The following is a 14,073-nucleotide window of genomic DNA, read 5'->3' as shown; positions in this document are numbered from 1 at the left end:
CTTTCCTAATTTACTGACAAGTTCAAACGAAAGTGTTTCTGATGTCTTTCATTCTGGAAATTAAGTCCTGGCATTACAATACCACTATCCAGGCCAGCAATCAGCACGCAGATACCCCAGTTTTGTGGAGGAAAAATAAACACACAAATATTATACGCAGTCAATTTCAAACTGAAAACTGCACTATCAATTAAAAAATTATGTGACACATATTTGCCAAAAAGTTATGTCATTAAGTATGATTCATGTTTGCATTTCTTTGGATCTTACCCTAACACTTCGTCTCCTACTAGCTGTCTGGACTGGAGGAGAACTGCCTAAAATTAGACTCTTCAATGCATCTACATAGGTGCATAGGTGGGTGATATCTCCTTACTTGGAATACACCACTGAGGCAATTTGGGGAAACTACATCTTTAAACTTATTGTGCTAATGTAGGAAGTCACCACCTAGCTTGGTTCGTGCTTTCCACTTGAATGGAAGCCAGGGGATCCAGATCTATTCTCAGTGCAGTATTACAGATTCTGTGTTTCATTAAAACTTTATGAACAAAGTCTGTCTTCTCAACCTTCTGTTCAAGTCACTGGAATGATGCAAGTATGTCTTCTGAGCCCAGACAAAAGGAATTATTTGTATCAACATACATCACAATCTGTACCTTACTGCATACTTTTCTCATAATGGAAGCTGAAACACACTAATCAATATGTTGAAAATGGCTCCCAAGTGTTCAGACAGTGCACAAGGCAAGTATTCCTAATCCATAACACTATTTACCTTACTATTTGCCATATATTCTCATAGCCATTGATTAACAAAGTCCTATCTTCTTGCACTTTTTTCCAATGATGGGACATTGTAGGATTCCTAGCAGGTTAGGTGTGTGTCACTGATTGGGTTTCAGTTTGATCCTGAGACAGCACTTCTAACTGGTTTTAAGACTGATGACTGTAGCAGCCAGAGTTCTTCACAATTCCTGACTCACATGTAACCCTAAACAATCCATTGAGATGCCACTCACAGGCAGTTTGATGAGTGGTCATAGATCTTCTATTTCCTTGATAGGAGACGGAGGAGACTGCTTGGAAAGAAGGAAGGCAGGTTAGGATTTATTGTCCCATCAATGATGATGCCTTTATAGTGAGCACAAGCTTGGGTGGAGGAAGGGAATAAGCAATGTCCTTTCCAAATAATAATTTCAGCATTCATGTTAAGCAACTTAAGAAAATTATGGAAGACGTAAGTCTAGCTAGGTGGACAGAGGCGAAATATGCATCCACTGTTTATCCACTGCACCACCTCACTCAATGACAGCACTTGTGATATCTTGGTTGTCTTAAGTATCTAATTTTCAGTGGCTTGGCAGCTCCAAATCATTCGACAGAGGTCACAGCAATTACCCGACAACTAATTCATTACATACCCAAGAACAGTACACAAAGTGGTGTCACATTTTGACTAGCACATTGCTTCACTGAATAGTAAACAATTAGGGCTTATCTTGAAATTAGCTTCACAAATTCCATGTTTTAATATCAGAATATGAAGCATTACAGGGCGACAAGTTCCTCCGAAAGAATTTAAGTGATTAATACCTTTAATATCCAAGGAAGTGACTGATTGGTGAAACATACTCCTAAAATCCTGGCAGAATACAACTCTGCCAGACAAAGAACTGAGCCTCACAACTTGCCACTCCCAAGTCACACTCTTGATGACTGAGCTACCGAGGTACAAATGATGATCCACCCTCACAACTCCAGTTCCACTAGTAATTCTCTCCTACTTACCAAACTTCTGTGAATTTCTGAATGTGTTTCAGGACTAGAACTACCAGAAGAAAGTCATCTATACACAACTCAAATGGATGGCTAGGTCCATAAGAGCAATGACCACAAAAGGCAAAGTTCTGGGTGAGAGCCCCTGTCTGGCACAATTTTAATCTGCCAGAAAGTGTTACAAACTTGTGTTTAAAATTTACTGATTTCCTGAAGCTACCTAGGAAACCGAGTCTCAAACTATTGTTGAGGTTATTATTACTAAACAAAACCTTACAAAAACTGAAAAGTAAGCACTGCTGTTGAAGGGGGGAAATATATGAAACAAGACAACACACTTGAAGTACAAGCAGAACGCACAATTATCTCATAGCAGTCTATTCCATAACAGCTACATTTACATCATGATCAGGAACTATTAAAGCCTTACAAAGAAAGAAATTGTCAAAGAGCATAGAAAGTTGGTAATATTGCTCTAATTACACAAATACCTACACTAAAAATATGGAGAAATGCTTTTCCAAACCAGGTATTGCTACCAAAATTTGTGGAATGCATAACTACACCTTGCAACTGTTGAGACAATTAATTGAGAGGTAGTCACAGTTTTAATCATCAACTCACAAAGCTCTAGATATGACCATGAAATTTTTTTATGGTGTTCATTATGCATATATTCACCATTGAATGTAACACATTTTCCCAACAATGGAAGTCTTCCAAATGAGGTGGCAAAAATGCTGTAAATTACGTAATAAATGTGAGGCAACTTGTAGCAATTGAGTTAACTAATTGGGCAGATCACATAACTAATGAGGAGGTACTGAACAGAATTGGGGAGAAGAGGAGCTTGTGGAACAACGTGACTAGAATAAGGTATCGGTTGGTAGGACATGTTCCGAGACATCAAGGGATCACCAATTTAGTATTGGAGCACAGTGTGGAGAGTAAAAATCGTAGAGGGAGACCAAGAGATGAATACACTAAGCAGATTCAGAAGGATGTAGGCTGCAGTAGGTACTGGGAGATGAAGAAGCTTGCACAGGATAGAGTAGCATGGAGAGCTGCACCAAACCAGTCTCTGGACTGAAGACCACAAGAAAAAACAACAATATAGCAGAACTACTGGTCAGCAACTCAGTTCTCTGCTGCATGACTGTTGCTGCAGCAATTAATTCTGAGCTGTCACTGTAGGCCCCATCTTATTTTCTATTCATAGCTACCAGGCAGTGAAGTGTTCATTTTCCATATTTATGTCTCAATCTTTCAGTCATGAGTAACCCACCTGGATCTTTCCCACAAGAATATGGATTTGGGATTTGGTACTGTGCAGTAAACAACAAAATTACAAATTTACTTCATATATTATTACCACCACCATCATAAATAGTAAGTTATAATAAATTAATTTATTATAAGGCACCAGAGTATAAAAATATTTTAAGACAGGTAGAGCTTTCCCTTAAATACAGTGCCCTGTCTAACTACTTGTTTTAGAAGCTTGCTCTTTGTTTGTGACATGCCCTTAATGAGATCATGATCTGTAAATGAGTGTGCAGAATTCATCAAATAATTTTTCTTGTTAGTGATAAACTTATTATTTTAGATAAAATTTATCAAATGCCAATTATGTTAAATTTAATTATAAATATAATTACTATGGCGATGGTGCTGCCATCTCTACATAAGTTTTTCAGTAGACATTAATTACTAATTCCTCTCTTTTTTTGCGTAGAGATTACAGAATAGATATACATTTAGAGACAGGTCTGTTTGAGGCTGGTATTAGATTGTCATACTAACAAAAGATGGGACAACTTCACTTACTCATTAGATATGCATCCAGTGTGGATGAGTGGGTTTTCAGACTTCCTGAATAGCTTATGACGCTTCCTCCTGTAGAAGGGATTAGCTGTTTTCTTTTCCAGCTGCTTTTCATCTGCTTCAGAGTAAAGAACAACCATTCAAATAAGTTCACCATTGGAAACAATACTAAAGCATTTATTTCCACTTATGAATGTATATCAGTAACTCAAGTAGCCTAAAAGAATATTGAGAGAAAACCAGTCAAAATTACTAGTAATAAGGCATGAACAAGGTGGGGGGGGGGGGGGGGGGGCGCTCAATTAGATTGCTGTAATTTCTGTATGTCAGTGCCATTTGACACAGTACCACATGCACATTCAACATAAAAATTACAAGGCATTTGAATTCATGGCAGACAAACAGCTTAGACATAAGTGTTTCTACAGCAAAACATGGGCATCCACAGAAATTTATTGGAGAATAGGGGATATTCTAAAATTTTCATTTATTTATGTAACTGATTTAGGGATTTTGAACATATCATGCCGCAAGAACTAAATTTGGCAAGGTGTACACAAACATTATGTTTCTTAAGTGACTGATATGGAAGTTATTCAGTCTGTATCTTTTCAAAGACTAATTACTTCCTTACCTAAAAGATAAGCACATTTCTATTCATATGTATGAAGTACATCTTTTTAGGACAATAAGTATCAAATATGTTTATTTAATGATCTGACATAATTACATTGTTAGCTGTTCCATGCAGAAGACACATTTTTCAGAATTTTGACTTAGATAAACAGATTCCAATGTATATCTTCAGCATGCCAGTGTAGGAGTTGTCACAAATTCAGGTAAGTAAAATAAATCCATGCAATTCACACATTTCTTTGCTTCCAAATTTTCCCGTGTATGAGGAAGTCTATGCTATATTCATACACTGATTCCAAATTCTAGGTTCAAATATTTTGCTGTTCGCATCATTTCTTGGTTTTTCATTGGTTGTGTTGAAACTTGTGTGCACCAGTACCATGATATACAGATCCTGCAAATTTCTAACACCTTCAAGTACTGCAATAAACACTTATCAGAGTCAATTGCATGCCTAACTTAAATTGTGCTTGTTTAGAAATTTTCAGCAACATTAGGCCTATCATTTTTCAAAACCAATTGTTCCCTAACTTCATTGTATAATTACCAGTACCTGAAAAAGTTTTCAGATGTTTATGAAAGTATGTTTTTGAACATTTTTGTTGGTGTAGGGATATTTCAGGTAACTTAATCCTACTTTGTAGCAAATCAGTGCTTGTAATTTACAATTACTGTACAAGAATACTTCACCCACAACGCCAGTCTATTATTGTAAAGGTGAATACGTGCACATTTCTGAAAATTTTCAAAAGTTGTAACTGTTATGTGCACCTGTTATTTTGTAGTAAATCAGCATTTGTCATATACTTACAGCAGTGCATATTATAACTAACATCATGTTACATATACAAGGTGTTTCAAAAATGACCGGTATATTTGAAACAGCAATACAAACTAAACGAGCAGCGATAGAAATACGCCGTTTGTTGCAATATGCTTGGGACGACAGTACATTTTCAGGCAGACAAACTTCCGAAATTACAGTAGTTACAATTGTCAACAACAGATGGCGCTGCGGTCTGGGAAACTCTATAGTACGATGTTTTCCACATATCCACCATGCGTAGCAATAATATGGCGTAGTCTCTGAATGAAATTACCCAAAACCTTTGACAACGTGTTTGGCGGAATGGCTTCACATGCAGATGAGATGTACTGCTTCAGCTGTTCAATTGTTTCTGGAGTCTGGCGGTACACCTGGTCTTTCAAGTGTCCCCACAGAAAGAAGGCACAGGGGTTCATGTCTGGCGAATAGGGAGGCCAATCTACGCCGCCTCCTGTATGTTTCGGATAGCCCAAAGCAATCACATGATCATTGAAATATTCGTTCAGGAAATTAAAGACGTCGGCCGTGCGATGTGGCCGGGCACCATCTTGCATAAGCCATGAGGTGTTCACAGTGTCGTCTAAGGCAGTTTGTACCACAACAAATTCACGAAGAATGTCCAGATAACGTGATGCAGTAATCGTTTCGGATCTGAAAAAGGAGCCAATGATTCCTTTGGGAGAAATGGCGGCGCAGACCAGTACTTTTTGAGGATGCAGGGACGATGGGTCTGCAACATGGGGCTTTTCGGTTCCCCATATGCACCAGTTCTGTTTATTGACGAAGCCATCCAGGTAAAAATAAGCTTCGTCAGTAAACCAAATGCTGCCCTCATGCATATCGCCGTCATCAATCCTGTGCACTATATAATTAGCGAATGTCTCTTGTGCAGCAATGGTAGTGGTGCTGAGGGGTTGCCGCGTTTGAATTTTGCATGGATAGAGGTGTAAACTCTGGCGCATGAGACGATACGTGGACGTTGGCGTCATTTGGACCGCAGCTGCAACACGGCGAACGGAAACCGGAGGCCGCTGTTGGATCACCTGCTGCACTAGCTACACGTTGCCCTCTGTGGTTGTTGTACGCAGTCGCCCTACCTTTCCAGCCTGTTCATCCATCACGTTCCCAGTCCATTGAAATTTTTCGAACAGATCCTTTATTGTATCGCTTTTCGGTCCTTTGGATGCATTAAACCTCCGTTGAAAACTTCGTCTTGTTGCAACAACACTGTGTTCTAGGCAGTGGAATTTCAACACCAGAAAAATCCTCTGTTCTAAGGAATAAACCATGTTGACCACAGCACACTTGCACGTTGTGAACAGCACACGCTTACAGCAGAAAGACGACATACAGAATGGTGCACCCAAAGACTGCGTTGTCTTCTTTATCATTCACATCACTTGCAGCGCCATCTGTTGTTGAAAATTGTAACTACTGTAATTTCGATAGTTTGTCCGCCAGAAAATGTACTGTTGTCCCAAGCATATTGCAACAAACGGTGTATTTCTATCGCTGCTCGTTTAGTTTTTATTGCCTTTTCAAATATACCGGTCATTTTTGAAACCCCCTGTAATTTCCCCTTTCAAGAGGAGTGTTTATTATCTATATTTATTGCAAATTAATATTATTTTTAAGTTTTTTAGCAACTATAACCTCAAAAAATTTAGGAAGTTAGTAATTTTTGCCATAGATTTTCTTTTGTTGCAATAAAAACCTGTGTGTGTACTGACCACTACAATTCTTAAAGAGAATTAGTAATATTTTTAGCTGAACAGGTAAAAAGAAAATCAGCAGGCTTCATTTAAAATCTTGTTTACTGTCATATAGAACACTTCACCAGCCACAATGTGCCCTCACTGTGAATGTTATTCTTGAATACGGGATGAGTTGATTGATGTTTATAAGGAGCTGGATATCATCCCGAATACCAGCAAGTAATTAGCAGCAACTGCAAACTGGTGTAATGGTATAGCCCACAAGAACCTGTGGTACTGGTGCTGAAGATACCTCTAGTACTATCCTCATGGATCCTATCTACTTTGCAATAAGTATGGGATCAGTCATTACCCATCCACTTCAATGTGAGAGACATGTAGCGGTAGGGCTAAGTGCCCTGTACAGCAGAGATGGGGATGGAACAGAACCGAGCTTGTTACACCAATCTCCCTAAACCAACAAGTTTGAGATGCTGTCTTTCACCAAAACTGAGCCAATGGTTCCCTTCAACTGTTGGGAAACTTGCTGTGTCCTGTCTAAAGAGAAGGCAAACACAGAAGGGTAGGGACCTATTAAACATATGCAGATTAAACATAAACATATGCAGATTAAACATAAACATATGCAGATTAAACATAAACATATGCAGATTAAACCTAAACATATGCAGATTAAACCTAAACATATGCAGATTAAACCTAAACATATGCAGATTAAACCTAAACATATGCAGATTAAACCTAAACATATGCAGATTAAACCTAAACATATGCAGATTAAACCTAAACATATGCAGATTAAACCAAAACATATGCAGATTAAACCTAAACATATGCAGATTAAACCTAAACATATGCAGATTAAACCTAAACATATGCAGATTAAACCTAAACATATGCAGATTAAACCTAAACATATGCAGATTAAACATATGTCAAATAATGGTACCTCTTAGGGGAATGGCAGCAAGGGATAAGAAAGAACACCAGGTGCATTCCATGTGTGTACCTCTGGGCTTCATTCAAGATGGTGAAGAGGCTATTTTGACAGCCACTGAGGAAAGAGGGCACACTTTGAAACAATACATGCTTGTTGTCTGGTTCCTGAGGTCATACTTTGATCATTTCAGCAATTAGTAGAGAAGGCTGAGGAGACCAGCCTTTAGCATAGAGTTTCAGCAGAGCTCACGATGTGAAGCATTTCCTCCAGAACTGATCATGGTTCCTTGCTTTTGAGTCAAGTTGAGGGACGGGACTGAACCAGTGACTTTGAAAGTTTGGTGACAAACTAGGCTGCAACTTCCTGCACATTCACCATAGGGCTGAGAACAGTAGCTGTCAAAGCATTCGAAACAAAGTGCCAGTCTTTGAAGCACTCCTGAGAAGCTGTGGCCCTCACATAATACCAGGTACAGAAAATGGTTAAACATGAAGTTGTCAGCTGTGATATTTTGAGGAAAATTTAAGTATACGTCAGAAAGGCAGAGTAATGGGAAATGGAGGTGGTTTATTTTTTTGCAGTAGGCAAGAAACTCAAATCCACTGAAATAGAAACAGAGGCTGCATGTGAGACTGTTTGGTAAAGACTCAGTGTTAGGGGTGGTCATAAAACTGTAACTGGATCTTTCAGTTATCCACCAGACTCACCTGCTGGTGTAATTTAAAACCTTTAGAGAAAACCTCAGTTTGCGAACACTTAAGTTCCCCAGTCATACGGTGATGATCATGGGAGAGTAATCAGCCAATGACCAACTGGAAAATTACAGTTTAGTTCGGGGTGGGTGTGACAAGACAAGAAACTACTTAGAACAGACCGCTCACAACCCCACTCATGAGGAAACACAACGGATCTAATGGTAATGTATACACAGCAACTCATTGAAAACACCCTCATCGAAACTAGTACTAGTGACCATGAGGTGGTTGTGGCAATATGCATCATCAAAGTACAAAGGGCTACTAAAAGTAGTATAAATATTTATATGTTCAGTAAACTATACAGAAAAGCAGTAGTGTCGTATGTCAACGAGGAAATAAATGCTTTCAGCAAAGGACGGGAGTATGTGGAGGAACTATGAAGTTTAGAAGAATAGTTCACCTTACCCTGGATACATACATATCCAATTGAACAGTTCATGATTGAAGCCACCATTTTCACCAAAAATATTTCCGTTCATACACTAACAACGCCACATTGCAAAGAAAATTAACAGTGTTTCATAGAAATGAGTAACTGTGCAGAAAATCTTGCTGGATATGAACAAAAATAGCCATAAAAATCGCCCCCTTCAGAATGGAGAAACAATGTTTATATAACTTTTATGTCATATATAATATTACTCTTACAAAACATTACATGTTCTGTTAGCAGATGCAGTGAGTTTCTTCAGACCTTCTCTATTTTAAATCTGACTGGAGTAGTTGAAGTTCAACAATGTGTGACGAACTACATTTTTTGAGTTTATGGGTAAAGAAAAATCCAGAGACAGAACTGAACTAAATGCATATAGAAAACCTTGTCAGTGCAAATTCTTCAGTACAGTAGAATTTTAGGAATCATTGAGACAATCATGAATAATTTCTGCCCTAGAAGTAGCTGCCTTTGCTACTACTTGGAATGAACTTTGGATTTTGCACATTTGAGGTATTAGTTTTTCTGCTAATTTTATTATGTTCATTTATAGGCTGTGACGCTGATGCAGCCATAACTGATATGCTAGATGTCTGTAACACACATTTTAGCTACCAATCCTATCTTGTTCATAACGCAAGTTCAGTTGCAGGTAATTCATACATGTGGCAACATAGTACCTTGGCAGTGCAAGAAAGTATGTTCTGACTCTAAAATAGTTTTTTGTCAGTGAAATGGTGAACTGCAAGTTGACATTTTGTATTTAAACTTTTTATTATGCACATTGAAAATTGACACAAACTAGATACCAAAGGTTTTACACCAGAATCAATTGCCATCTTCATCATGTGAAGTACATAAAGAGAAAAGAGACACTGCACGTACTATATTCAGTTAGATTAAGAAACTTTAAGCTGTCACTATCACTGAAGCCCTCAAGAATGAAGAACTGGAGCAAATACTTCCAAGGACATTAATGACATCAAACCAATTTATGATCTTTTTACTGATGTAGCTAATAACTATGCTCTTTTCAATTTCTCCAAGAAAGTAACTCAAGCAAAAAATAAAGGCTGTTAATTGAAAAAATTAATACATAACTTCAGAAGATCAAGGACAGGAAATGTATCTCATTATGAAAGATATTCTGAGAAACAAGGAGCAAAATGTGAAAAACTTGTAGTCATATCAGAGTATGTTTCTCTACTTTCCAAGACGCTAAGGCTAATACCATGGTTGTGCATGATGTTGATATAAGATAGTGGGAATGTACAGCAGCTAGAACATTTGGGTGATTGATTTCAGACCTGAATCTGCTATGGTGTAGAATTTTAAGGCAGTTCTCAAGACTGGGTTGCAAAGTTACACCGTTTGTATTGTACAAACATTCTCAAGTGCAAGAAGTGGTACAGAATTCTGCAATTGCATTTGGTATTGAATTCATGAACCCTACCATTCCTAATTTTTTAGCAGCTGAGACTCTAAATACTGACTAGTCTGAATTTAATTATGACTTTCACAGAGACCACACACTACATGGAATGGGTGAAAGAGACATGATTGTCAGGGTGCAATCAGCATCGTACATTTTGTCCCCATGTGCAAAAGAAAATGATCAACTACTGATTGTATACATACTGGTTTCCAAATCTGGTAAAGTGAACAAGCATATTCTTGAATACTGGCATAACAACTGGCTCTCCCCCAATGTTGGAACAAAATGTTGGTCTTGTTCTGGATTCATTTTCACTCCATTCACAGGGTCTAATCATAATTCCACATAAACACATGCAGGTGTTACCATTCCACCTGATGCTGCATCCCTTGCTCAACCTTTGAATGTATAGGTTTTTTTTTGCCAGCAGAAAAAGTTTTGCTTAACATGAGCAAGTTTCACTCAACCACAATGATACTGAACTTCACAGTGTTAACTCTACCAATCAACCTTCATTCACTTATCCATTGTCAGTTCAATGCCTGCATATTCAACAATGTGCTCAAGTATGCCTGAAAGAAAGCTACATTTTCCAGTTGATTGTGATGCTTTTGATGCCCTAAAAATTTTATCTGGAATACAGAAGATTCATGTTGTTCAACAGCCAACTTTATCAATTACCCAATGTGTGTATTGTCATCTACATTTGTGTTTAACAGATTTTAACACAAAGACTCTCAAACATGTTAGTAATATGCATGTACAGCTAAGTGGAACAAATAATCAGGTTTTACCTGTTTCCTGTCCTAATCATTACTATATCACTATCTCTAAGGCTTACCAACATTCACAATTACTGCTAGGGACAGCTACAATTGGTACAATGAGTGTTGATTATACCCGATACTTCCATTGCAATTAATTTTATTTCAATAACAGTGAGATACTTTACAAATGTACCATGTGAGCTGTAATGAAGAAACAAAGCTTTTTGGGTCTTTATAGCATTAATCCTTTAACATCTGGGAAGCCTTCATGAAAAAATAAACACACTATCAGAGAACAATGGAAAATATAAATTGAGAAAGTGTCTTACACATCATCTTATTCAGACTAAATGGACTATGTTCCACATGAATATAGTACTATAGAGAATGTCAAGACTTACACTATATGTGGTATGTTCCACATGAACATCATGATATTGCAAGTATCAAGGGAAAAAATGTCTGATTTTGTTTTGAGATAAACAGAAAGTATATTAAGTAACATCAATTTGCTGTACTATTATGCAAATCAAAGCTGTTGGTGCATTTGTGGTATGTATGGGAGCATATTCTTCACATCTTATTTTATCAGGAGACAACTGTGGAGTATCTCTATGTACCAAAAGCTGTGTCCTAATGAAGTCTTCGGCAGTTTTACCTTTCCTTACAATATTTACAGTTTCTCAGTCTTCTAGTTAACTGAATGACATTATGATGTGCACAGCTCCAAGGGCATTAATTCAAATTTGTGCAGCAGAACTGTTGTTTTGAAAGGTGATGAAGGGTGCACACATGTGGGGGGAGGGGGCAGGAGGGGGGAACATGCACATGCATATGAATTTTCATCATCTCCTTAACCACTTGACCAATTTCAACTGAACTTTGTATATAGAGTCCTTACTGTTGGGAAAAAATTGATGTGGGGAAAGAACCACCTATCAATTATATTTTGAAAGAGAAAGACTTCATAAATAATGATATCTGTGAAAAATTGCCCCATCAAGCACGACAGGCCAATTTATTACTGGGTGCAACTAAAACTATTTGCAATAAATTTCACAGACAGTATCCACATATTCTATTAAATGCGCCTACAAACTGTAATGTGGTAGCACACACAATTCAGGAGATATGATGTCAATCACTGAGTCACCCGAAAAATAGTCATATTGCATTAAGTCTTCAAACATTTATTTGTTACTACTATGGCACTTCTACAGTCAGGTTAGCTGAAGGAAATCCTTGATATCTGGCAGTGCTTTTGACAGCTTTCAACCAACATGAAGTAGCAGCCCAAACAAATACTGCTAATCACATCTGTCACATGATGCCCAATGTATATGGAAAGCATTGGTTTCTTTTCTGTTATGAACAAAATTATTTTTAAAACAGAATGTCACATTATTAGCCAAAATAGGTGCCCTAAATTAGTCTAGTGTGATATTCATCTTATTGTTATGAATTAACAGGGACAGTAAAACACAATGAATAACCAGCACTCCAGTAGAAAATGAAAAGCATGCTGCTGCATGGTGGTAGCAGTCACCATAGGACTGTAGGGTGGTTGTAAATACTGGAGAACTGGTTATTCTTTATGTTTTACTTTATCTGTTAATTCGTACTTCTAAAACAAATATTGAACTTAATTAATGTGGGACTGCTCTATTGAATGGGCACAGAAAATTCTGCTTTAGAAGTTATTTTGGTGGTAACAGGAAAAAAACTGACAATTTCTGTAGAGACTGAGAATCACATGAAAAACACGGTGAGCAGTACCTGTTTTGGCCAACTCTCACTACACACTGCAAAAAGAATTTGCAAATATCTGAAGGAACAACCACAAATTAGTAGCCCTTGTGAGGAACCCATAAGATCGATGCTAAAACTTCCCTGTTTTACATTGCTTTCCAGTGAAGTTTACCTTGGTTCAATTTTATTACTGAATGATTCACTTGACTTTGTTTGTTTTATTCCTGTTGACATTTAATGTTAGTGAACGAGTTGTAAGTGGCACAAGAGACAGACGGCTCACAACACCACTGGTGGTGGCATTAAGGGACTATTTTAGTCCATTGTGGAGAAGGGAGACATGATAGAGTAAATGCTGATGTAATCCACTATCAGAACTGCCAACAGAACTTGCAACATTTAGCTTCACCATACAATTATGATACAACTGCTACTGAGTTGTAATAGTAATGGAAAAATATGGCAGTCAATTATAAATGTCCCAGACCTAGCCAATATCTGATGAAGGGGCCCATCCACCATCTTTTCTTTTGTATAGTAAACAACAATAATATCAATTGTCAACCTTTTAGATTCAGATACCAAGTCTCAAAGAATATGGAAACATTGGTCATTTCTGGCTAGTGAACTCTTGTTGGCTGGCAATTTATTATGAGTGGGGATCCAAAAGTAAAGGGAACTGGACTGCGGTTGGGAGGGAGGGGAGGGGTGGGGGGGGGGGGGGCTGAGAGTGGGGAAAGCCACTATCCAATTAGGTGTCCATTACGGTCGCACCACCTGAATCAGTGTGTTACGTTGTGTTGCTGTGAGTGCATTGGTTTACCTATGAGGTTTTTTCTTTCTTTTCTTTCTTTTCTTTTTTTTAAGCAATTGTAATGTTTAAGACTGCTTTTGGGGATGTTGCCCTAAGTAATACCAGAGTCTAAGAGTGGTTTTCACATTTTAAAGATGGAGAAATGTCAACTGAAGACCAACCCCGTTTAGGACACTCCTCAATGTTAAGAAATGAAAACATCTACAAAATCAAAGGCCTCATTCATGAAGACCATTGCTGAATCATTGATCAGCTCCATGAGGTGCCAGTAATATCATGGAATTCTATTCAGAGGATTTTATCTGAAGATTTGCACCTGAGAAGGGTTGCAGAGAAATTTATCCCGCACCTTCTCAAATAAGACCAAAGGAAGCATCACCTTCAGTCATGTTATGAG

General features: G+C 37.8%; 1 protein-coding gene across 1 annotated transcript in view; it reads right to left on the bottom strand.

The window, feature by feature from the left end:
• The window catches only part of LOC126285203 (sentrin-specific protease 1-like), a 249,220-nt gene that overhangs the window by 61,594 nt on the left and 173,553 nt on the right, over positions 1–14,073 (bottom strand). Inside the window, exon 3 of the mRNA XM_049984508.1 lies at positions 3,607–3,721. Coding sequence (XP_049840465.1) covers positions 3,607–3,721 — 115 coding nt within the window. The remainder of the gene's footprint in view (positions 1–3,606; positions 3,722–14,073) is intronic.

This window comes from Schistocerca gregaria, chromosome 8 (genome assembly GCF_023897955.1).
Source record: "Schistocerca gregaria isolate iqSchGreg1 chromosome 8, iqSchGreg1.2, whole genome shotgun sequence".
NCBI classification, from domain to species: domain Eukaryota; kingdom Metazoa; phylum Arthropoda; class Insecta; order Orthoptera; family Acrididae; genus Schistocerca; species Schistocerca gregaria.
The sequence above is the reverse complement of the archived record's forward strand: the minus strand, read 5'-3'. Positions and strand labels throughout refer to the sequence as shown.